The sequence below is a fragment of the Chamaea fasciata genome, unplaced genomic scaffold (assembly GCF_029207755.1).
Source record: "Chamaea fasciata isolate MVZ Bird 193981 ecotype frontalis unplaced genomic scaffold, bChaFas1.0.hap1 SCAF_21, whole genome shotgun sequence".
NCBI lineage: Eukaryota > Metazoa > Chordata > Aves > Passeriformes > Sylviidae > Chamaea > Chamaea fasciata.
Genome location: NW_027094106.1, coordinates 7,441,135 through 7,467,137, shown reverse-complemented (window position 1 = coordinate 7,467,137; position 26,003 = coordinate 7,441,135). Strand labels below are relative to the sequence as shown.

The 26,003-nt window shown below is 43.0% G+C and overlaps 1 protein-coding gene across 6 annotated transcripts in view; it reads right to left on the bottom strand.

Annotated features, from left to right (window-relative positions):
* The window catches only part of SPECC1 (sperm antigen with calponin homology and coiled-coil domains 1), an 87,645-nt gene that overhangs the window by 42,382 nt on the left and 19,260 nt on the right, over positions 1-26,003 (bottom strand). For 5 of the 6 annotated variants that reach the window (XM_066202166.1, XM_066202170.1, XM_066202171.1 and 2 more), the window contains exons 2-3: positions 24,881-25,057; positions 22,787-22,925 (exon numbers count right to left, since the gene is read on the bottom strand). In XM_066202166.1, coding sequence (XP_066058263.1) covers positions 22,787-22,925; positions 24,881-25,027 — 286 coding nt within the window. In that variant the 5' untranslated portion in view covers positions 25,028-25,057. Of the gene's footprint in view, positions 1-12,558; positions 12,765-22,786; positions 22,926-24,880; positions 25,058-26,003 lie in introns of those variants that run through there. The other variant, XM_066202168.1, reaches the window with a different exon arrangement.

Genomic DNA, 26,003 nt, shown 5'->3' with positions numbered 1-26,003 from the left:
ATAGGGAGCCTGGACATGTTTTCTGACTTCTTTTGTCAGCTCAGAGTAAAGTTTTCAAGAACCTAATTAACTTGGTGTTTAAAATCCATTTTCCAAAAGTGGATAAGCCACTAAGACCTCAAGGCTTAACTGAAAGCCCAGGGGACTTGGCAGATCCCTTTTACCCTGTTCCAGCATTGATCCTGAGATTGATACTGAGACTGCTTAAGAGTCAGTGAGGGTTGTCCTTTGGGAAACGGTGACTGTACAGCACAGAGGAAGGATTGCTGTACACCTGACTCCTGCAAAGTACTTTGTCATTAAAAGGTTTCAGCACACATCTGTTTTATTGAAACACCCTGTTTTCTCCTGCCTTTTTTTCCCTCTTTGTTTAAAGCAAATGAAACAGTTAAAAAACAACTTCCCTGCTGACCAGAGATCTTCTGATATCCTAATTAACAGGAAACACATTGACATATTTCACGGTGGCATGAGGAAAAGCAAACATTGAGAAGTAGGGCAGATATAACAGCAGCCCTCACCTGCACTGCTGGGCTACTTCATACAAAACCTACAGAGACAAAACCCCTGCACATTCTGCCACACTGCTTAATGGCCCTACCCCTAAACCCCTGGGAATGGTAGGACAGCTGGGTAACAAATACTGACGGGATGCACAGAACTAAATCAAGCCACGAGGAAGATTTGAATCAATCCTGAGAGCTTCTTGGGAGCTGAAATGTGACTGGGACTGGATGCAAAAGGCTGGATTTTCAAAGAGATGCACTGGCAAGAGACACCACACAGCACCTACTGATATTTTCAAAACTGCTTGAGCCGTTTAGAACTTCATATCTGAGAGTGAAATGGCTGAAACTTCTGTTCCACCGCTGGCTTAGGCAGAAGTCAGGATAAAGAATGACGCTATTGTACTGTGGCGAAGTATCACGGCTTGATCTGCTTGGTACACAAAGGGAAAGAGCTGAACGGGATCGCTGTCAGCATTCTTCCATGACAACAGCACTGGATACTCCTCTGAATAATCCCCACAAACCCAGAGGAGCACACCGTTTTCCAGCCCTTTTCGGGCTGTCCTACAGAAAGACAGCGCTCTCTGCTACCTGGTCTTTATGCAGCAGCAAACAAAGCAAAGCAAGGCTTGGCCAGTCGTGCTTCTTCCGAATTAATCAGTCTGTTTGCAGAGTGTTAGTCATAGAGCCAACACCTTCACAGGTCAGCAGCTCCTTGGGAAGGTTCACTTGTACTCCACCTAGCTTTTAAAAAAAGACAAGGAGATGGGTCCCGAACAACAAATGTGGTTTTGATAATCCACCACTAATTATATATAGAAGCTTCTGCTCCAATAGGGCCTTTTACTCACTTAGCAAACACAGACAAATGGTAATTAAAACATTAACTTTTTTTTCTGAATCATTTTAATGGCCTGTTGGACTGTCTGGCCTCTCTGATTGCATTGTCTGTGGATCAGGCACAATGTGCAACAGTAGGAAAGAGCTAAAAGGCATAATGCAAAGATTTTGATCTATGTAATCATCGTGGAGAGTGTAGGAAAGCGACTCAGGTACTGATATCTGAGATGGAGGATAAGAGTAAGAGACCAAAGAGAAATAAAAATTATATTACAATGTATTAGGGAACTACAGATGACTGTACTGAAAAAGCTACACTAGCAAAGAAAAAGAAAAAGAAAAAAGCAGCAATAAGCATCTCGATCTGAGTAATTCCTAATTTAAGACTACAGAGACCCCTGACATTTGAGCTGAACGCTCGGTAAAGGTTGGCTGATTTTTTTAGTAAGAAATATGAGTCTAGAGATCTTGGAGTGCAAAAAGCACATAAGAAAAGGCACTTTTGGTAACTTAAAGACTAAGTCATGACAAAACTACTTGTCAGCAGTTTAAATCTGCAGATGAACTATTGGTAGGAAATTCTTTTCAAGGGTGGCCACCAGAAGAGACTCTCCCACGGCAGGAATGTAACCCAATAGTAGAAGCGACCTTATAGTTGAAGCATCACCATTTAGTTCGAATTTTAGCATCTAAACAAGTACTCAGAATCTAGAAAAGATGCCAGTAAGTTTTATGGTGGTTTTAAAAGAGAAAAATGTCTGCTGTGCAATCACACACATTTTATTTTCACCTGATCAATAACTGTCATCTTGCCCCTGCAGAGAAAGTCACATTTAACTCTTCCAGAAAAATGTTATCATGAACATACAACAAGATCAACTCTATTCAGTATCTGCTGGTTCCAAGCTCAGCACAGCCACAAGAACTGAATTTCAAGTTCACTTTGTCACAGCTCAATTCCATTACAGTGGAAACAAGGTCGCATTCAGAAGGTAAATGAGACGAGATCTGATCAAAACCCTGTTCACAAAGTCTCATTGTGAATTTCAGCTGACTTTCTCTGCTCTTTATGGGCCTGTTCATAGACAATTCCTCTCTGAATAACAGCAAGAGTAGTTAAAATCTCTTTACCCTCAGAGACTTGTTTGTGTCCACACAAAAGAGTCCCTCTGAACATTTTTGATGCTGTTTACTTGAGTTTCCTGAAAGTTTTTAAACTGAAAATGAAAACTCAAGCCTGGATATCCCTGTTTTGAGTAAAATTTTGAACTCAGAAGTACTAAAGCAGTGCAGGCTCTACAGTAAGAGGCAACTTTTGCTCCCAAATCTCAGGACCAAAGATATACATCAGGGAAGTCAACTGGCTGAGCTGAGAGACAAGAACTGCCCTGTGCATGCCCAGCCTTTGCTCCCACAAATACAAACTTCCCTTTCTAACCTGCTCAAGAGCCAAGGAGCAGCTAAAAGGGCTCCTCCGTTCCACAAGGCTCTGGCACCAAGAGAATCATGAGGTGCTGCTGTGTTCACCCCCAAAGTGAGGGACACAAACCCCATGGAATTACCAACATTGCCATCACTGGGGCAGGTCATGAGTGGGGTGGAATCTACCCCTGAGCTGCTTTGGATTTCTGGAGTGCCCAGCAACCTGGCATAACAAACACCGAGCCATCCAAAGCAAATGTTCAGGGAAACTCTATATCCTACACTTGCTGCAATATCCCTATGGTAAACTCAACACCACTTTTTTTGGAACTGTTAATACCACTGGGCCTGCCAAAAACTTTAGTCACCTCCAAGTTTTACCCCTTGTCTAACCCCCACAAAAGAATGACTAAAACTTCCAATGTGTAGCATTATCTTAAAATTAATCTGGTGAAAGTTACAGAACTTGAGAATTCTCCCTTTTTCAAATGAAGTACCCCTGCTTGCTGGTTTTCATGCGAATTTATAAGTTCCACAACAATCACAGCTCATTGTTAAAAAAATACATATTTTTTATATTCCTTAAAGGGCGCTTTACTTGTGACATTAGCACACCAAAATTATTGGGATTTCTGTGTACTATTGGCACTTCCTGATTTTGTTTGTTCTGGAACAATTCCTCCCTGTGCACCTGTAAAAACAAGACAGGATCAGGTACAATCATCCCATACCTACAGCTAAATCGGTTTTAAGCCAAACTCTATTCTGGTGGTTTTTTAGACAACAACTGTTACAAAAAAAAAAAAAAATCCATAAATACAAATTTTTTTGGGAAGAGGAACAAAATCACTGCTGCTTCACTGCAATGAGGGATTTTTTTTTTTCTGTTTGATCTGGTTGTTAAGGTTGTAGTTTCCTTTGTTTTCCTACCTGTTAGATCTGAGGCTTCTGCTTTCCAGGTTTTTAGCAACTGCTGTGGGGAACATCCCCCAGAATGTGCTGTTCAGAAAAAGCAGGGATTTGCTTGAAGATAAAGCGGAGAAATAATTTGCCAACTCCTATGGCTGTACTAGGAATATTCCTGAGGTAAACTGACCACTAGCTACACTAAGAATCTCACGCTTTTCCTTGATTCCAGCTTGCAGACAAGGAGATAATTCTCCTCAGCTTAGAAAGCAGCTTCCCAGTTCATCTAGCCTGAAGTCCTTCACTCAGTCATTGCTGGGTTAACAGTGCTGATAAAACAGCTGTACTTCCATTTCTGGAAAATACAATCATAATGGATAAAATACCAGTGTTGAGTGTTTTGAGAAGTACAGGAAATTAAAAAGCAAACAAAACTAACCAACCCTAAATCTAACCATACCAACTCACTGAACAGTGGCTGTCAGTAGATGTGTTCCTCCATGCACAGTGGTTGTCACAACTGAATGTGATCTGTGGCTCAAGTTAATGAAGGAGTTTCCTAAAACCTCCTGGTCCAGGAATCCAGTTGGAAGGAACAGTGAGAAGAACCCTGCTCCTTCCACACAAGTCACGTGCTGTGGATCACTCCTCTGACCATCAAAATCTGACATCTCTCCCACAAGTACAAAGGATAAGACGGGAAATGCTTCATATCTGACATTTTCACAGTGAGCAGGGTAATTTACTCAACCTGTTTAACTGTTCAGGAGGCCAGGCTATGGATTGAATCATGGAACTGATGGAGATACCTGCATGGGGCTGCATCACCCTTCTGCTTTCTTTGTCAAGGTGGATCCTGCTCCAATTCCTTGTCCTTCCCACTGAGGGAGCAGAGCCATCACAGCGGAAAAGAAGCCGAAAATGCCTCTCCAAGCACTGCTGTGGAGTGGTTCGTGCCAGGAATCCATGATCCCAACCCTCCAGTGCAGGAATGCTGCCCCACACTTGGCTGAAAGAGCAGCACTGACTGACTGAGCCAAAAGAACTTCTTTCCTCACAAATTCCCAAACCCTGCTAATCCAGAAGGACAGTGGGAAAAGGGATCAAAAATGGAAACATGAAAGGAGGTTCCTCTTCCTGCCCTAAAAGGGCAGAACTTAAAAGCTAGAAGCTTTTTTTTTTTTTATTGTTTGCTTAATGCTTAATAACCAGTTTGCATTGCCCTGGTGTTACAACTGCCTTTTGTTTACTGAGATGTGATGGCCACATAATAAACCCAGTTTTATTATCATTTCCAGCCTGCTTCTGTGAGGGGGTGCAGAAAGGACTCGGATTTAGTCTCCACAGCTCATCCAGACATTCAGTTCAGCCAAGCACAGAGCAAAGGGAGCTGGAACAGCCAATACTGGGAACTGGGCTGAAATCATCAGAACTATCAACACAGGATGAGACACATCAGGAAAAGAAATGAGACAGAAGGGGAGAGGAGAAAGCTCATAACATAATGAGATGTTTATCTATAAAACATTGCCCACTTCAAAGCAGGAAGAGCTTCGACTCCTTGGTTAAAAAAAAAAAAAGAGCTTTTAATTAAAAGATCAGTCAAAGATTTTCCACAGTCAAGCAGCCTCAAAGAAACTATGTGTGGAGGAGGCTGAGAGTAATTCTTAATATGATCAGTCCATTCTTCAAACTCAACAAGGTTTTATGAAAGCATTTCTCAAGATCTAGAAGATAAGGATTGTGGAAATATCCTCAGCCCCTCAAAGAGGGGCTGTTCCCTTCTGACACCCCCACCCTCACCAGCTTTTGGTCTGGAAAAGCCTGGAAAAACACATTCACAGCTCTGTGCCTCCCACCTCGTGGCAAAACAGATTGTAATCCTAGGACCCATGGCTTCGGGTTAAACAAAATCACTGCCATGGACTTTAGGAGGCCTGACTTGAATTATTTCTGTGCATTGCTCTAGTCAGCTGAAACCAGCCTGTACTCAGCACACAACCTTCCATTAAGGAAAGGTTTAAAAGCCTTTGAAGGTTTAAATGAATTGTACCACTTCTCTGGAACACTCTTTCCATTCAAGGAGTGTTTCCAGATGGAGATGGACATGACACCACCACCTTATCCCCTCCCAGCATTACAGCTGACACTACGTGCTCTGGGGAACAAGACTTTGAACCACTTTCCCTTTGGTCACAGAATTTTTTAACACTTTTTCTTTTCTGAAAAAACACACAGGATTTTGACAATTTAGCCTTAAACAAGAAAAATGCATCATGTTCTCCACAGGCTACACTTCAGCAACTATTTCACATTACTGCAGATAGACAACACCAGGGCTATTGCACTCTGGAGGAGCTTTCAGAGCAGAGAATACCAGTCCTGGAATGACTCCTGTTCATGGAATCTCATCCCCACTTACCAGCTGTTAATTATGACTAACAAACCTCATGCTGAGTTGGTTCTGTTCTGCACAAGCACAGGGAATTACCTCTGTTTTATTTCAGGAATCATAAGCATTTTTGTCTACGAGAGTAAGTATTCAGTTATACTTTTGAAGGTCTTTCCCGTATTGCAGAGCAGAGAACTCGGTTCCTGCCAACAAATTTATCATTATCCACACCCTTGTGGAAACAACTCCTATAAAAGGGATTATATGAGCATAATTATTTGGTATCATATCACAAGGATTTCTACCTCTTCAGTATAAATGCTACAATGGCAAAATGCAGAAGACCTCTAGGGTGTGAAAAATGCAAAAGAATATCCTCCAGATGCAGGGAAGAAGCCACCTTTGCATTCTATATATTTCAGACTGATTAAAACAGATTTCTATACTTAGTATAGGATAGGATTTCTTAATTCAGTTGGGGAAGAAAGAAAAGTCATCCAACACAAGTAAAACGTGTCAGAGGATTAACTGCACCCTGTCCCTAAAGCCATTTTCATTCCATACATTAATAAATATGATTTCATTGAAGTTGCTGGTAAAATTCTTCCTTGCCTGAGTAGCAATGATTTTTAACGCTTAGCACCAAAGCATCCATCAGGACAAGAATGTGAGAGGAACCTAACTCTGCTCATGGGATATGGACACATTTGCTTTGCTCCTAACAGTTTTCCTAAGCAACTGAATAAACTCCAGCCAAGCTACAAAGCCTACAGAGCTGGTAACAAATGGAAAATACATGTCCCTGTTTCAGCCAACATATCCCCTACACATGCTCAGAACTGAACCCTGCAAACTCATGCAAGCCCCATGCTTTCCCAAGAGTGCATTTTTCCAGTGATGAATATCAAATTTGCCTGTAAGAAGTTCAAAAGTAAATTCTGCTGCTGATAAAAATATAGAGCTCGTTAGCTGTGTGCTCCAGAGCCTGATGAAAAGGGCAGGAAGCTGCAGCTCTGATGTAATTTATAGCCTGAGAGAACCGACCGATGATCACACACAGCACACAAGGGCAGAGTGCTCTGCTTCAGAGCATGCAATCCATATCTATTGATGCTTGTGGAAAAACATTTCATGAAATATAATAGATGGAACATTCCAAAGAGGTCTGTGAACACATGCCTGCTTTGGATTATAGGAAGAAAAAAGTTGATGCATGGAAAATCTAACAGCGTCTATTACCATCATCAGAGATCTCAGTTTTAGATCATCTTCAATGATCATGCTCAAATTGCTTGGAGATACAGAATGGGAAGGTATTGGAAAATAATGAAAACATCAAATATTTGTCCATCTTCTAGTGTCAGTCTGTGAGAATCACAGAAAAATCAAATTAAGTTCTCCTCAAGCAATGCAGTACAAACAAAATCAGAGAAGTACTCTTGCCTCAGTTTTACAATCTCATGTTGTTTTGAAAGCTACATTCCCTGTGGAAATGAGATCTGATGAAGAGTAAATTAGTAAAATTGGGGAGGAATTGAAAAGAGAAAAAAGTAAAATAGATGACTTTGCTGAAATATGGATTGATGGTCCAGAACACAGGACTGCTTCCAAACAAATAAACTCCTCAGCGCCTCCAGGGCTCTGGCAGCTTTCAGTGGGAAGACCAAGGGGCAATACTTGCCCAAATTTCTTTGGCCAGCTTTACAACTTCAAGATCTTGAAGAGTCAAACATAGCCCAAACGAAAAGCAAGCATCTCTTTTTCTTCAAGGCCAGCATTATTCCCTTCTCCTTTCACCCTTTTCCCTCTTTCAGGTCATTTAATGCTGTGTCAGAACCAACACAATCACAACCATCCCTTAGCTGTCTCCTTGTCACTCTGCAGCTGTCAAGCACATTAACTAAACTAATGAAACAATCTTCAAGAAAATCAGCTTTTACATTTACTAACATGTTAGATCTACCACTGGTAGGTCCAAAAACAGCACCAGCACTGGGGCAAAAGCACAGTCCAGAGCTCTGGACCCACGGGGCAAGTTCTTGCTGACCAGCTCATTCAGCAGGATTCCCAGAAGCTCCCTGCCTTCATCCAAAAACGGCTTTGTTTTGCTGATGGAAATTAATCTCACACAAAATGCATAAACCACATCCTGCTGCCTGCCATGCCCTGAAAGTTCTTCTTGTAAAAGCTGTCATCCTGCCCATGGAGAAAGCACTCCCACTCAGCACATCCTCCCAGCCAGGGCAGAAAACTGCTGGGAAGGCCCTGTAGTGCAGGAGATCTTATTGATGATCTTTTCCATTAATTTAGCATTCATTAGCCTTTCAACTTGGAATCAGGGGACCTCAGATTATCACTTAACGCTGCCTCAGATAATTCCAGAGGTAAGTTACTCACGCATGACTAAATTCCTCTAAGAGGTCGGTCCAGACTGTGACAGTGTCTGGCAGTTCCTGTTTCACTGGCCTGGGAGCAGAGGAGACACTGTCACTGACTGATGTGTTTGTCAGTCCTTCTGAAATGATTTCACCATGTCAGTCCCGTCAAGTCACCTCACGAGACCAATCAACAGAGCTGGCCCTCACTGGCCTTGGAAGAAAAGCTTAAGTCAAGTAAAAATTACTCTCCAGGGGAAAATAAACTTCTTCAATACCAGTTTAATCAGCAGCGTGTTACTACTCTGAAAAATGAGAGCATTTCTAAACCTCCCGTGCAAGAATGACTTGTGGGAGGAAGAGGTGACTAAGGAATTAAACAATCCAGTGGAGAGCAAACTGTGGTTTGTTGGCTCCACTGGGAACAAAAGGTCTGTGGCTCGCTGCCCGAGCTCCAAGAGGACATGACTTGCTGTCGGTATTTCCATGAAAGCTGTTATGTGATTCATTAGCTTTGCTGGCCCCTCTCTCCTCCCTCCCTTCCCCCCACACCATCATTAAACTCATCTGGTCTCCTGAGCTCTTGCTTGGCAGAAACGGTGTTCTGACATCCAATGGAGCTAAAATGAACGGCTCCCATGTTTGGGAGAAAGGGAGAGAGGCAGATGAGGGAGACTAAAGAGAGCACCCAGAAAAGGTCTGACTACACACTCTGAAATGAGAAGAACATGCATTTCTACAACAGCATTTATCTTCAAGGTCTCCTACATTTTACACTGAAAAATCCGTTCCTTAAACTCAAATGAAGCCACTCCTGGGCCAGGACAAAACAGACATAAGAAAACAGATCAATACTGACTCAGTGCGTGCACTGACACTTGATACTCTCATCCAAGCCATGTAAGCATGTTTTACAAATAAACACAATCCCAAAAAAAGCCTAACCCTTGGATAACCCCACCCGTCACCTTGTTCCAACACGAGAAGTTAACATTTCCCATTCAAGCGATTCTTTCACGGAAGTTTTAGTGGGTATTGAGTCATTTTTTCCCACCTCTTCCCAAAGATATTCATCACCCATCACCTGCAGATGTTTAGAGGATAAACAACCCCCCCATCACCGTGTCAACCAGTGTCAAACAACGTCAGTGCTCCTCTTCAGAAATAACAGGAGGCCTCCCTGTTTCCAAGGCAAACTATGTTTGAAAGGCTTTCTCCCAATAAACACAGTGCACTGGATAACTCTGGATTCTTCCACACAACTCCCAGGAAATGTTCCAGCTATTCCACAGGTGCTCTGGCCTCTGTTTGTATACACTCTTTCCTTCAGCTTGGGTAGCCAGTTTCAAAAGCGGAAAACTAATTCTACTGACAAACTGCTGCAATATTCACTCACCTTTCACATCGTTTTCTGTTCTACTTTATAGGTGTTCTCATTCTAAAACCTCCACTGGTTTTAAAAACATGAATATTCAGAGCACTGGGATATAGCAGGAAAACCAACCACTTGCAAGGAGCAGAGTTTTAGCAAAGTGATGCAAACTTGGGTCACGCACCACGAAGTTCTCAAAAATTATTGTAAAAGCTATTTAAGTTTTAAATTAGAAGCTAGGAAAAGCCTATAGAATTTGATGTTATTACAAGCAATCCTCTTAAATCCTTGTTAGACACTCTTACACTCTTAGGAAGATTGAGATTAATTTGAGATGATACTGGGCTGTTGGAGTCTTGTCTTCTGTTCAGAACATTCCCATCAGACACCAGCAGTGGATTTCTTTCTGTCTTCTCACCACAGTCCCCTGCTCAGTCAGTCCCAGTTCTGTGATTCTCCTGTATTAATGTGTTAACTTTCAACTGCTCAGCTTAGAGGCAGTAATTTCCTTCCTGTTCCTGGACAGCACTGACCAGCCCACCCAGAATTTACACTTAATAGGAAAACCCATTAAAGTACATAATACTCTCCTAAATACACAAAAATAAGTATTTTACTTGAAATGATAACCTATATTATAACAGGATCAGATTTTTAAAGACTTCAGTGCCCACCGACACCAAGGGGAGGAACAAAGCTAGCACTTCAAGTCTGGGGTGAAAGACTTAGAGATGAGCCATAAGATGCCCATAAAGTTTCCTAAGAAGGAAGACAAACAAGATGACCCTGAATGTCATGCTCAAGGAGACAGGTCAAATTGGTTGTCTGTCGCTAAAGCTGGCTCATGAGCTAGATCAATAAAGCAACCCATTCCTGGGGCGTAGCCTGGTTATTCCAAAACACAAGCTTAGAAGTACCACAGTTGTTCAAGATGTTGGGTGTTTCTGAATGAGAGCTGAATTAAGTTCACTCAAGCAGAAACAAAATTCAGAGATACTACGACATATCACATTCTGATGTGAGAAGGTTTTTGCACCCTAGCTGTCAAAAACACAAACTCTGAGTTCCAAAGCCAGAGGTCTCTCACACAGTAAGGAATATGTTGTCAGAATTTTTTTCTTTCTGTCAGTAGGAATGTTCCTGACTCTTTTTCATAGTTAAACATTGGAGTTTTGAGCACATAGTTCAATACAAAACACTGGTTTTTAGTCCTACTCATACCTTATAAACAGCAAGGACTTTCAAACAAGACCTAGTACAGCCTACACTTACTGAGAATAGTTTAAAAACTGCTTAGGTGCAACAGAAGTATAACTCTTTCCTCTTCAATAAAAAAATAAATCAAGAGAAAACAAAGGATGAAAGTGATTTTTCAAATCCACAAGGGGTCTGCACACTCATTTATCATCTGTGTTAACAGCAATAAGCTGTTCAAACGGCCCTGCAAAATCAAGGTCTGTTTGCTCCAACTGATCAGAAGTCGGCAGTGTATCTCCCAGGGCCATTATCCAGCTCTCCTAATTTATTATCAGTACTACCCCTCCTAAATGACAGGTTTAGCTCCAGCAAAACTTCGCTGGCTGGCGGTGGCCAGCAGATTTCAGGGGCTGGGGATGTAGGCAGCCACACTCTTCGGCCTAAAGTTTCACTTTCCCTTAGGGCAGCAGTTCTTCTGGTGACTGGATACTGGCAGCTTTTGTGTTCTTCATTAGCCCGGTGATTAACATAGTGCTAGAGAGTTCTCACTACACCTCACTGCTGTTCCGGCACTCGCTGGCACGTCCATTGTGAGATCCCTGAGCAGCAATGCAGCCCTGGCTAACAATACCAGAGATCAGGTACATTTGTATTTGCTCTTCAAACAATACATATCTACTCGAAGTCATAGAAACCCCTGATCAAGCAATAGCAACTTTAATAGGATTTTGTGAATGAAATTCCCATGGCAACAGCAAGAAACAGAGTGCCAGGAAATACAACTGATTGCGGTTTTATGTGTGTTAGAGGGTTCTAAATTCGGAAAGAAACTGTGAAATAAGCAGCAGAAATTGGTGGACCTACGGGGTTTCCCCCCTCATTCAGCCTTTGAGGAACAAGCAAAATAAATTAGAAGGCAACCAAAGCGGCACTACGGCATCAGGAACAAATTAGCAGCCGCGCTGGTGTACGGTGCAGACATTTGGCACACGGGGAATGCGATCTACCTGATACCAGCTCTCAGCTTTCTATGAAATCTGCTCCTGATTAACATGCAGAGCACTACACTTCTGAAAGGACAATGGTGGGAGACCTTCCACAAAGGCATCATTTTAAATTCTAAGGCCTGGAAAATTTCAGGCCTCAGGCCACGAACAATGGTGAAGGCTAACACAGCCAAGCTGCAGATCCTGACAAGTTTTACGTACATCACTACATTGGCTTTGTAACTTTTTTAGCTGCATCATGCAGACTATGCAAAAAAAAAAAAAAAAAAAAAAAAATCTGTCAGCGAACAGGGTCCCTCCCTTGCAGGCATTCTGTTCCAAAGGATTCCTTTCAGAAAAGCTCCCCTAAGGACGGTGCTGTGATCTCAGGTACGGATCGGCAATAAAGAGCATTTAGAAGGCGAACATCAGCAGTGTCCCCAGCGGGCTGGAAGCCACCAACACTGGCTGTGACACCAGCCCTGTGCCGGCTCAGCGGGAGCCCCCGAGAACAAAACGCCGTCCCCGCGGTGCCGCCGCCCCCGCCGCTCGCACACACCTTGCTCGTGCTCCTCCGCTCTGCCCGGCTGGTTGCCCATCTCCTCCGGCAGCCCGGCTCCTCCCCGGCTCCTTCAGGCCGCCGGCGCCCCGCTCATGCCCGGTGCCAGCGCGGAGCTGCCTCTCCCTCCGGCGCGGCTCTGGGCAGCTCCGGCGGGGAGCGGCAGCAGCTCTCAGCGGCTGGCGGCCGAGCCGCGCTGCGGCCCCCGCCGAGGCGGCTGCGGCGCCGCCTCCTCCCTCATCCCAGCCCCGCTGCCGGCCGGGCTGGGCACCGAGCGAGCGGGGCAGCGCCGGGGGACACCCAGCGGCGGCCGCGGGAGCTGCAGCGCTCCGGCCGCGCCGCGGGGCCGCGGGCTGCGAGAGGGAGCGATGCTCCAGCACCGCCGGGAGCGGAGCTCCCCTGGCCCGGAACAGCCCTGGCGAGCAGGGAGAGTAGCGGAGAGCCCGATCCGGGCGGCGCACCGGGGTATGCCTAAGGGAAACGCTGGGGGCGAAGGAGGGCAGAGGGACCCTCGGCAGAGACCTGAGCAGCCAAATGCCTCCAAAGCAAAGCCAACATTAATTTTCCCCCAGTTCCACCACCCGAAGCACCTTTACCATGGAGCAAACAGACGTTGCCCACAGATCTACCTACACTGCTGAGCACAGCACTGACGTGTCTGGGCAAGGGCAGCTTGCCCATTGTAGCCGTCACAAAAATGAGGGGACCCATTTTCAGAAATGCTCAGCATCTCGTGAAAACATAGATACCCAAAGGATGCTGAAATGGAGACTGGACTCCTCTGGAAACCTGACCGTGATTGTGAGCATGTGCCCTTTCTGACAAGTCTCATCTATCAGATCTGTTCTGATATCCTCTGGGGCTATTCCTGGGTCAGCCGAGCACCCCCAGCTGCTCTCAGCTTCCACTGGTGCTGAGAACAGCACAGCAGGCTCACATCCCTATTATATTAAACAATATACAGGGTTCAGTGAATACCATTGAGGTCTATTTGTCTTTATTGAAGTAAGGATAGTACTTTATTCCTAAAAGTCTGTTACAGTGATTTCCAAATTTCCCCTTCTGCTAATAAAACAGCACTCTAACCTTACAGCCACTACTACATCTAGACCTGCAGCCACAAACTGGAGCAGATTTCACATAATATCTCTATCATCACTATTTTTGCCTGTGACTGGCACTGCAAGAGCAGCTGCATAGGACAGGCCCACTCAGAGCCTGGTCAACTGCCCATCTTTCCAAAAAAATCAAGATGCTCCACACTCATGGAGCCCTGATGTACATGGGAAACAAGGATACTGAATGACTCGAGTGATCAGTTTCCAGTATGCGGATAATTACAGAATAATAACAGAATCTTCTTAAGTATTGATTTCAACAAGAGTGTTAAAAACAAATTCAGAAATAATAAACTAGAGTGTCTCCTAGGCTCAAAACAGCCTGAAAATAAAACATGGAGAATTAATCTATGTAGTTGTGAATCCATCGCTTCAGATAAAGTATCTGGAGACCTTTCAATATGATAGAAGCAGAATTTTGCTGATATTTCAGTATAATAGGACGAGTTCATTGTCAGTCTTAAGCTTTCCATTGTTCTTCCTCTAACACTTTATAGACGAAGTGAAAAGCTTTCATACAGCTGTCTATATCTGGATGACATTAAACAACTCCTGTCTACTTCTGTCTTACGACATGTCAAACACAAACCGCTTTGTTTAATGAATAAGCCATCAAAGTTCTATAAAAAGGATCAGTGATAGTGCATTCTTTCCCTAAAAGCCATCTTATGATCCCTTAAATCTTGTTTCTTACTATGGTGGGTACTCAGCCTGCCCTTTCCAAGGTACAGATGCCAACTTCCTCCAACTGCTGTTGAAATGTATCTCCCATAGAGATTTTCTTCCATTATAGACTAAAGAGTGACTTCTGCTTTTCTTCAAGAAGACTCACCTGAGGGGCTACATTAGCTGTGAGAGTCTGTTGGGCTGATAAATCCTGAAGCTGAGCATTTATCACTTCATCACCTGCTTTCTACTTCTGTAATCACAAAAGGGAATAGTGTAATAAGGTCCCAATCCAGCGCTGGTGCAAGCCTGGAGTAATTATAAAATGTAATCACTGACTCAGAGCAAACACACCTGAAATCTGAGCATTGTAGAAGAGCCAGGACTGGAAGAACCAATCTGTTATTTTTGACAGTGGCACGAAATATTAGTCAGAACATTCTAACACTGTGATAAGGAGAATGATGTCAGGCCAAAGACATCTAGTCCAGGTCCATAAGGAAAGGTAAGGCACAAATTTTTAATTACAGCTACAGCCTGAGCAGAAGGCATGGATTAGAGATTACTGCTTATGGAGCTTGCAGCTCAAGCTGAGGAAAAAGGAAAAGGAGTAACATGCATGACATGGGGACCAGGTAACCAATTACAACAGATGCATGGCTAAATATTTAGGCAACTATTTGTTATCCAAACATTTTACTTTACTTTCCCTTCCTCTTCAGTAATAAAGGTATAAAAATGAACTAATTTCAGCTCTACAAAGCAGATTAGCTGGTCTCTTCTTAAGCATGAAGCTTGACTCATCCCCTTGCTCTTTGTTGAACTGCCAATAAAACTTCACAAACACTCCTTTCCTATAGAGTGAGAATGAGAATTAATTATTGAAGGTGTGACAGACATAATTCTTTCAACTCTCTTGTCAAATGAGAGGACTTGCTTGCCAGGCATAACTTTCTTTGCATCCTACTCATAACACAGTAAATTAATGAGTGTAATTTCTGTTCAAATTGCAATCCATGCTCATGAGAGCATGAAAATGCCACCAAATCTCAGATTTGCAGTGGCCAGGTAGCTGACAGTCTCTCCAAAAGACTGAGGTCTAAAGAAGTTACAGATACTGATGATGGACTCAACTGAATGGGCCCTAAGCATGGGCATCATGAACACCAGAGTTCACACTATCACACTCTCCCTTCTTCCATTAATGCTAAAGATTTTACAAGCACCAAGTACATAAGTAGCAGGGAAAATAAATCTTCAGAATTTGTATCCCATTCCCAGCAGTGAACCCCTAAGGATTAGGAATAAAACACCTAGAACTGAATCCCAGATGATCATAAGCTTTTTTTAACCATGCTAGAAACAAATTTTTTGTAGTGAAGATCCTTGATGAGGTCACAGTTCATGGCACAGAACCACAGCCTTCCAGGAACCCATCTGAGATGGGGCTGTCTGTCCCTTCCCTCCTGCTCTACAGTATTAAAATCTAGCGTAAGCCAAAAGCCGCTGAAAAAAAAAAATAGTGGAAAAAAAAATACTACAAGGAATGCCAAGCCCTACCCTGATCTGCATACTTGTCAGACCAGGCCAGCTTTGCGTTCCTTTCCTTCTCCCTCCCATTCTTTAAGTGCAAACACAATGGCCCTCTGCCAAGGCATTCTGGCTGCAATACATTTAGGCCCAGAGAATTTGTGTTAAGGATCATTTCTCTTCAAACCAGCTGAAGGAAAGCTGATAATTAACCTAGGGCAGGTAGTCAGAGCAAGGTTGTGTTGACTTTGCTGAACAATTTCAGCAAAGAAGCCTGAAAAGAAATGAAAACAACCTGGGAGATCCTAGATTTGTGTTATTCCTGGAGCATCCAGGCATTCTCTCCTCTGTTTAGGTGTCCTTAGCCAGGCTTTTGGGATCACCACAGTTCCCTTACAGCTGTAATGAATCCTCCCTATACACGTTGGCTTGAGCCAATTAACTGTCAACAATTTAATGAGTTAAGTCATTACAGCCTTCAAGATTCAGCATTTCAGTATCCCTACCACACACTGAATCCTCTTAACTGGCTCAGGTCCCAGAGGGGCTCACGTGTGCCAGCAAAGTCATTCTCAGGGGAATACACAGAGAAAAGGGTCTCTTTCACAGGTGGTTTTAACAAATGCAGAATCTCAGAATGTGTTAACAGAGATTCAGCACAGGAAATGTAAATTCTGGAGAAGATTAGGACAGCAAGAAAACTGAAAAAGGTGCATTCTGCAGACAGTGTTGTCAGCAGAAGTTAATTCCTACTTGTTTAATAATGCAAGATGACTGCAGCCAGCCTGTGAATGCCTCTCAAAAAGCCTGTTATCCATAACAGGATCAGGTATCAGAAATCCTACCAGACAGCCTCTAAATGCATTGGTCTCACTACACTGCCAGTTATCAAAGAGGACAAAGCTGCCTCAAGAACAGTCCTGTGAAGCAGCCTCCATTCCCAGCCATTCCAGGATGCACAACTATCCGTGGCTTACAGAGGGAAAGAGCAAAACTTCAAAGAACATGAAAAACAACAACATACAGGAACATTTTCAGCAAAGGCATCAGCAATCAACAACTGTATTTGCAGGCTCTGGCAAAAAAAAAAAAAAAAATCCTTCTAAGGAAAAAGTAAGAGAAACTTGACAAGTAGTGGCCACAACCCAAATCTGGAATGCCAAATTTGATCTCCCTCAAATCTTGAGCTTTCTCTTCAGAGGATAGTGGGTAAAATCTTCTAGACAAGTGCTGAAATTTTGACTATTTGACACCTGGGGAAATCACACAGAGAGGAAACGTTTTGCTAAGGAATGCCAGGGAGGTTCAGGTTCATATTTGTAGCAGTATGTTAAACATCCTTGCAGATATTTATAGGTGTGTGTAGATGTCAATATTCATACCCAGCTGCATGGAGAGCTCTGGATGTAAATGCAGACACATTTCCATTGCTTTGCATGTTAAATTCCTGCAGCATTTCTTGCCAACTTGAATGGCAGCCTGACAAAGCAATATTTTGAGTCTTCCTTTCCTTTTTATACCACTTTCAGAGCTAGAATCTCTTTGTAAGAAAGAATAATTATGCAAGAGCTGTGTCTTGTACCTGGAAGGGGGAGCAAAATGCAAGTGGCTTTCCAGATGAGGTTTTGAAGCTTATTTACAGCTCCTGGGAAAGCCCAGATGAGCTCAGCCATTTGGTTGCAGTGGAGCCTGGTGGAACAGAACATACCGATCTCATTAGTGTCCCTCACACTTGGCACTATCGTTCACAAGAAAAATGAGACAGTAACAAGCCTGAATGCAAAGTGCAGCAACCTCTCCCAAACCTATAGCAGTGCTTTGATGTGACAGATCACAAAAAGCAGGCGCTGTCAAAAGCTGATGTATGGCAGAGTAAAAGGGCCCCAAGGTCAGAGAGCTGTCCTTCAATAGAAATCACTTTCCCTTTTCCTGTCCTAATTGGGGTGCATTAGCATCTTATGAACTACTATATTGTCAGTTAGGTTTGGGGTTTTTTCAAGGATTTTTTTTTCTTTTTAAAAGAAACATTTTATTTAAAAGATACTTTCTTGAATTTTCTGACCACAGAGGGACAGCTTCTGGTCTGGATTAGCTTCGCCTTAACCTAAATTTTTACTCCACATCAGAAAGTGGCAAACACAAAGCAGAGAAGTTAGCTGAGAGAAGACAGTAAATTTGATAGAGTCCATATATTGCTATCAAATAGCAAGCTGAAAATGACAATTCTATGAATATGGAAGCTCTGAAATCTATAGCATGCCACATTTTCAATTTCTCTGGGAAAGAAGCGTATCTAATGAGTGCTATGTACAAAAACCCACACACCAGTCTCCCCTCTGGAATCAGCCACAGGTGAACAAGCCTCACCAGTGATATTCAAGCTTTCCCAGCACTAACACCAGTGCTGGCAGGGACCAGTTGGCCTCATCTAGTTAAAGCCTTTCTTTTCCGAATACCAGCACTATCTACACAGAAAAGCTGCAAGCAGCTGTTTTAGGGAGAAACCAAGACTTTTCACATAAACTATATGAAAAAACGATGATGGACAAATGGAGTAATGGTATGTGCTCTACCAGCACTAGGAAGGAATTGGAGATACACAGGTATCATATTTAGTCACTGGGACATTAACTCTGATTATTGGGCAGGAATGTGGATGACAAATCACAGAAAAACTCATCAAAACAGAGCCCCTCCTTACTGGAACTAAAGATTATTCAACCCAAACTGTGCCACAACAGTATATAAACCTCAGGCCCTTCTGTAGTTTCCCCTGATTCTGCCAAATCTCTTGGTATTTTTGTTTCCCTGTTTAATTTGCTGGGTTTATTGCAGCAGCCTGTGTTGCAGAGCAGCTTCATTTCCAATGCTGGCAATGTTCCATTCTGGGATTAGCAGCTTTTGTCCAGGTAACCTGCAGAGTTCAGAGCCTCGACATGAGATGCTGAGGAGATAATTGAAACTCTTAATAATCTTTGAGCTCCCCTCCTCTATGCTCCTGGATTGGCACCATCTCCAGCCTTGGATGGGGATCAACTCAGCAGGAACACACAGAAAGCAACAGGCTTTTGTTATTTTGGCTGAAAACTCAGGCCAAGCATTGATTTCCCCATTTTATGCATAAAAATAAATGGTAATTTCTGATGGAGCAGGGGGGTGACACAGCAGGCCACCCCTCAGAGCCCTGCTGGCATCTTGGCTTCTCCCAGCCTCCAAACATGGAGCACACCCCACTATCACTGTGGGAAGGTGTAGCACCTGTCTCCTCCGGGTTTGGGCTTTAGAGAGAACTTGAGCTTGTCAGTAAAATAACCAGAATTTCTATAAACTCTAAGGTAGGTGATAATAGCGTTGTTATTGACAGTTATTTGTTTCCAAGGCAAAATCAAGCTGTCTAGAGAGATTTAGCCTTTATTTAGCAATGAAAAATAAGCTGATGAAGCAGCCTGAGAAAACAAAGTACAGCTATCTCTTAATTACATTTCAAGGATAACTGATACCTCATATTGGAGCTGGCAGCACTTGATATAAAAATCAATATGTTTGTGAGAAATGGGAATGGCTGAAATATTCTCAGTGCTTTTGGATGATGTGTGACTGGACTGTGCCATGCCCACAGCCTGGCTCTCTCCTTTCTGATGTCCAGCATAAGACTCTTTTTGGTTCCTGTCCAACCTGACAGATAATAGCAGCTGCCACTGAAATCACATGAAAGCAGCACAGGAACATGATTAAACCAGACAGCCTCCAGGGAAGTGTTCAGAAAGTGCTTGAACTGGGAGTTTGTATGGACTGAATGACAGAACCCAGAGCAAGGATTTGGAATGACTTCCAGGCTCCATTGAGAAAGTAATTTCATCTGCCTGAACCTCAAATTTTCCATTTGCATACCAGTCTTGCCATGCAATGCTCTTCCTGAGAGGTATATGATCACATAAGAAGCTTTGAAATTCTCTGTGAAATTGCATTTTTTAAGGTTATTTGGCTTGCAGACCTCAAAGGAGCAGAATCTGAAGTCACTGATTTCCTACAATCCTGAACCTTAGAAGAAGAGAGTCCTAGTTTCACATGAATATACAAACTTCTCTACTTTTACATTTTACAATCATTTCTTTCCTATATGGCTTCTTAGACTGAATGGCTTTGCATGTACATGGATTAAAATCAAAGTTTTCTAAGATTAGTGAACTCTTCCTCATGTTTTACAATTTTCCAGCTCTTTTTCATCTACTGAGACATTAAAAACAATGCCAGAGCTCTGTAAGCTTGGTTTTAACAAACCCAAATGGCCACTTCAGGACAGCACACAGGAAGACACCACACTCTGGATAAGGAAGCTGAATGCAAGACATTGATTTCTCCCTATGCATCATTCCCCACTGCCTGGGATTTCAAAACCGCCAAAGAGTCACAAAACCAAACATCACAGCACAGAACTTCCAGCCAGAATCAGTCTCCAGCTCCATTTACTCAACTCCACTTGCCAAGGATGGACACATGGGCTTGTCCTCATCCACCTTTATGTTGTTTATGATTTACTGTGTTGACTCCCAACAGGGCAGGCAGGGGCGGTTTCATCAATAAAAGGCTGGAATAAATAACTGAAACTCCACCAAGGGCAGCATAGAAACTACTCTATTTAAACAACCAATTTCTGAGGTCAATTATTTATTACCTGCTGCATTTGGAGCATGTCTTATTGCTCAAGGTCAACACACAAATGGTGGACAGTCACACCCAAGGAAGAAAGAAACCTAAGCTTTTGTATTTCCATACCTTTTTCCCTTTAAATTCTCTCACACAAGACTATTATGCCAACTGAGTACCACCAGAGTGTGGCTGGAACTAATAGAATATCATTTCAGTAAAATAATCAAACCACTCACTTGAGTAACAGACAAAAAAAAAAAAAAAAAAAAAAGCCCAAACAAGGGGGAGATATAATGCCTGCAGTCAAGACATGAAAGGAAAACACAGAACAGATGAAGGCCACCAAAGAAACAAAATAAAGTTATTTCAGAATAAATTTCTAGATTTACACATTTGGCTACGTACACAAACATCTGCATTTCCCAGCTACTGGAATGTTCTCACTTGGATTAGCTCCACAGTCAGCATTACATCTTGATCACAATCAGACTATTTGGGATTCCATTGCAATAAAACACGGCAGCTGAAAACGTTCTCTCCTTTCCTACTTATGTTCCCTAGAACATGCTGTGCCCTCTGTCATGCTGTTAGTTCTCTTAGCAACAATACACCATTTTAGTGGGAATATTGGTATTTTTTTTCAGTGTGACAAAGCATTCAGCTCTGTAACCTTGCTCAATAAGATCAAACACCTTCCAGAGACCCTGACAATGACACATTCTCACAATACAGCTGGATTTCCAAGCACCCTTTTGGATTATGGAACCACTGTAAAAACAGACATGTAAGACACTGTACAAACACTTATAACAGTCCCTGTAAGAGCTGGGACAGTTCTCTCTAGGTCAAAAATAATTTTAGAGGGGTAGCACATACATTCTTAGTGTTTTTCTATACACTTATTTATCTATACACTTAGTGTTTATCTATACACTTGTTCTCTTTTCCTTTAGCATTAATATTCCCATTCATGCTTCTACAAATGCTGATGCAAAGCAATATATGAGGTTATATCCAGTTTCAAGTGGCAAAGCAACACCCAGATGTAATTTGACTTCCATAAACCATTTCAGCCTTTGTATTTAAAGCAGTCATCATTATAAATCTCTCTCCTGCAACCCCAGTTATTACAGCTGCATGCAGAAGAGGGCTCTCTATTCCAGTGCTTGTGTTTTGGTATCTGACATACGTATTCCATTCTGGACTCCCTGCAGTGCTGTTTCCCTGGCTGCATTCCCAGGATCCTGTGCTGCATCATCTGTACAGGTTTTCTTCTCCCTGCGTGGCTCCTCCCAAGCATCATGCCTCTTTATTGGCTTGTGAATCCCAAATTCCTTTGGATACAGCTAGTCACTATTAAATTTGAGGATTTACACACTGATTAACAGCAGAACGGGATCTGTCTTTGGGTAACTATGAAACATATGTGCTGTTACAAGGTACATCATTTTCTTCCAAGGATATATAAAGGTTTTTTTATATACACATTTTTTTTTTAACAGAGACTTCTCTCTGGTTAGTAACATTGTTCTGTCACACAGCCAAAACCTGCAGAGACTGTGACAAATAGGGAGGTCATGGTCAAATTTAATAAGTGCTCACATTCCCTTGGAAATGCCACCAGGGAGCAGACAAAAGCAAGCATTTGCTGAGCTCCTGGGGGAAAGCAGAGCGTTTGCACTGAAGCCCTTGGTATGCAGATGGTGTCGCTGCCTTTCGAAACAGGCTTAGGTTTGAAACCTATGGGAACAAGCTGCTGGGGCTGAGGCTGCTGAAGACACCGTGCCCCGGGGTAGCTCAGGAGCGGAACAGGCTGAGGATGCCCAGGGCTGGCTCTTTGTTCTCTGCCGTCTCCCAGGAGCAGCGGGCAAACAGCTCTGCTCCCTCAGCAGCGAGAGAAGAGAGAATGCTATCGATAAATGGGGAAAACTTCAGACAGCGAGCTCTCCACTGCTGCCCAGCTCTGGATACGGGGCCTGGATCCCCGCCTGGGTCCGCCCGGACCCGCAGTGGGGACGGGCGCGGGCCACCGGCGCCACCGCCTGGCTGCTGGGGCTGCCCGGGCTCCTAAAACCATCCTGCTTCTTTCTTTTTTCCCTTTTCACTTCGTGTCCCTGGCTTGTGGGGTGTAGAGGACGCGAGGCACATCGTCCCGTGACTGTCACAGCAGGAAAGGCACGGCTGTGCTGCAAGGGGGAGAGGGGACACTCTGCTGGGACCTTGGCAAAGTGACACAGCACGGGTGACAGAACCTTTGTGCCTACCTGCGCTGGGCTTCAGCCGACTCTCAGCGAGCTCTGAGATGGCTCCTGCTGTGATGGTCTTCTTCAGCCTGGAGACTCCCGAAGCTCCTGCTGCCACCCCAGGTTTTGTGAGCATGTCCTCGCTGCTCGCCCGCTTCAGCTGTGACACAGGGTGAAATAGGTCAGGACCCTCAATATTCCCATCAGTTAGTTCAAAATGCAAGATTCCTTGGAAAAAATTAACATTTCCATAAAGTAACCCCATGGGAATATTGCCTTGATAACTGGAGTACGTATTTTTTTTTTATTTGTGTTGCACTGCAGATTTTTGTGAAGTGGGTTAAGAGATAAAACACTGTTCCAACAATGAAGAAAATGAGGAAGACTGTTCAAAATGGCAAATAATTGAAAGGCAAGGAGAAAACAGTTTACAGGAGTGGTCTACTGGCAACTTTTTGGGAAGGAATCTCTGGTGATACAAGTCTGCTCTAAGTGCCTACTGAAGAAACCCATGGAACACAAGCACAGGGTAAGATTCAAAGAGAAACACTGACATTATCTTGCTTCAGCAAGCAGAAGTTGCAGTTTATCTCAGAACTTCGGTCAGCTGATTTCCCATTTGTGTGCCTCTAGTAACAGACTCTAATCAATTTCGGGAAAAATACTTTAAGTATTTTAAGACCAAAGCTTTGGAGAGTGTCCCTAGAGCAGTAGTTTTTCTATACTTTTGAGTTTGTGGACACCCAAAGGGTTTTCTCAAATGAAAATCCACGTCCTTTGAAGTTGTCCAGTGACACCAGGGGGTCCCTGAAGCACAGGCTGAACACCACTGCTGGGTTAAGAGAAAAGAGAGCACACGACAAGCACTGCCCCTATTTAGTGGTTCCTGGATGCGAAACATTTTTAAGCAAAATGAAATCTTTCAACTCTAATTCCTTCTCCCTTTCATCTCCTCCTCTGACTCAGAGTCTGTGGTTTCCTGGACCCTGTGAGCCCATAAGTTTCAATAGCAGAAGTGTTGACGTGCTCCAGGATACCAAACAACGAACGTTTTGCCTCCTGGCAGAGGTTTTGTCAGCTCACTCTTAGGAGGAGAATGGAACAACCTGACTTTCTGACCTTTAGAGAATTCTGCAGTCTCGCTGAAGTAATTTCTTCAATGTGTTCTTTCTTTTAGCAGCAACTATGGTGCCTTTCCTACCCCCTTTCTTCAAGGAAGCCACTTTGATGTCGATGCATTTGCAGCTGGATGACAATTTGAAGGCATTAGCTGTCATTAGGAAGAAATCTCTCCACAATTAACACTAAATTTAATAAATCAATCGTATCAGATTTCCTGATTAGTGTCCTCAGTAGCAATCCTTCAGAGATGCTACCTCGACCACACAGCACAACCTGCCTGGAGCACTGAAATACTCTATTGGTAAGTGCATCTAGGAGTCTACACAGCAAGTTCAATAAATTATTCCTTTCCTTGAAAAACTGTGACTATTAATGAAGTCGTAATCAAGAGGAGAGCTAAATACTGTACCCTGTTATGTACTGTTCATTAGACTTTATTACTGGAAAGTTACCACCTTGGTCTGGATTTGGATGACCAGGTTATTTCTGTTTGCCGGCTGCAAGGGTGCAGATGCAGCAGCATTTCAGGTGTATTACTCTGTTTTCTTAAAAACATTACCTGGACAGAAGTTTCTGATATTTTTAAAATATATCTGTATAGAAAAATAGGATTCATAAAATGCATTTGTTCCATTGTTAAGATGCATTTGTTAAGATATTTTGCCTTGAAGGGAGAGGCACAATTTTTTAGGAATGCTGGAAATTCATTAATAAATCTCTTTGAATTTCTTTACATGTGTAACTATCAGCTGAACTAAGAATTTGCCATTTGTTTTTCTCCATCTTCAAAGTTTAAGCAATTCCCTCACACACAGAGTGCACAGATACAGTACATGCAAAATACTTTGAGAAATGTGTATTAATCTAATACACAACAAAATTTAAGTCTCTCTACGTGTAATGCAGGGGGTGTATGTAGTAGTTTGAGGACTAAACCAAAGCTTTAACCTGGAACAAGACTGGAATGCTTGAACAATCTCCAAGGGTTAGTACCTTGCTGAGCCGGGATTCAAAGGCAAGGGAAGTGGAGGATTTGGATGTCTTCATTCCTGTGGAGGTGGTGGAAAGAGGTTTTCCTCTGTCAACCCCATGGCTGCCTTGCCTTGTTATTGTACTCCAAGGCCTGGCACTACTCTTCATTTTCTTCCCAAGTAATTCAGTCTATAGACTCTGAAAAAAAAAAAAAAAAAGTTTATCTGTATTTATGCATTCATACAAAAATATAACTAATCTTTACGTGACCTGAAAGGGCAAGAGAGATATTTGGCATGAGTTTAAAGGGGTGAAAAGGCCATGCTAAACTTGATCCCCTGTCTCACAAACATCAGCAGCGAGCCTAGAGAAACCTTCGGAGCAGGCTACAACCACTTTTACCTTTCATACCCTCCACAGAAGGAGCATTAACTTTTTCGGGGACTGTTTAAGTCCCAAAACCTCTCTCAGGCACAGCAGAACACCTGTGAAGGCTGAAGCACAATGAAAGAGTAACTGAGAACACTGAAGACCACAGCAATTGAAAGCAACCTTGGGATAAAAGGAAAATTCCTTATTTTACCATTAGATCCAGCATCTTCAACTGAAATAACACTCACTTTTAGAAAGTCACACGAGAAGCATGTTTCCTCAGATGGACGGAAAATATTTCTTTAACTTATCAGAGTCTTCTAGAGGAGCAGCAGTTGATGTTACCACAGTGATAAAAAGATGTTTCACAATACCAAGATTCACAAAACATAGTAAAAAAAAAATCAACTTTCTTGCAAACAAAGATCCAGATCCACTATTCCTCAGAGATAAGCTTATGCAAGAGAGAAATCCTGCCAGGAATCAGCAAATAGACGTGATTTCCTTTTTTTGGATGTAGCTGAACACGTCTCAGCTGCCAGCAGGAACAGCTAGCCTGTTTCTCTCAGGAGGCTGACAACTGCCAATTAAACACCTCCCTCCACTCCTGGAGATCTAAACCCATACATTTTCACCAGCCACTGCCCAATCCAAACCATGAGCAGAATAAAAGAATGATTTGGATATTTTTTCAAAGTCCCACGAGCCTGCTTAGCTGGGAATGGGAGAGAGGGGAGGTGGCCTGATATCTCCTGTCCTCCCCCACTTTGTA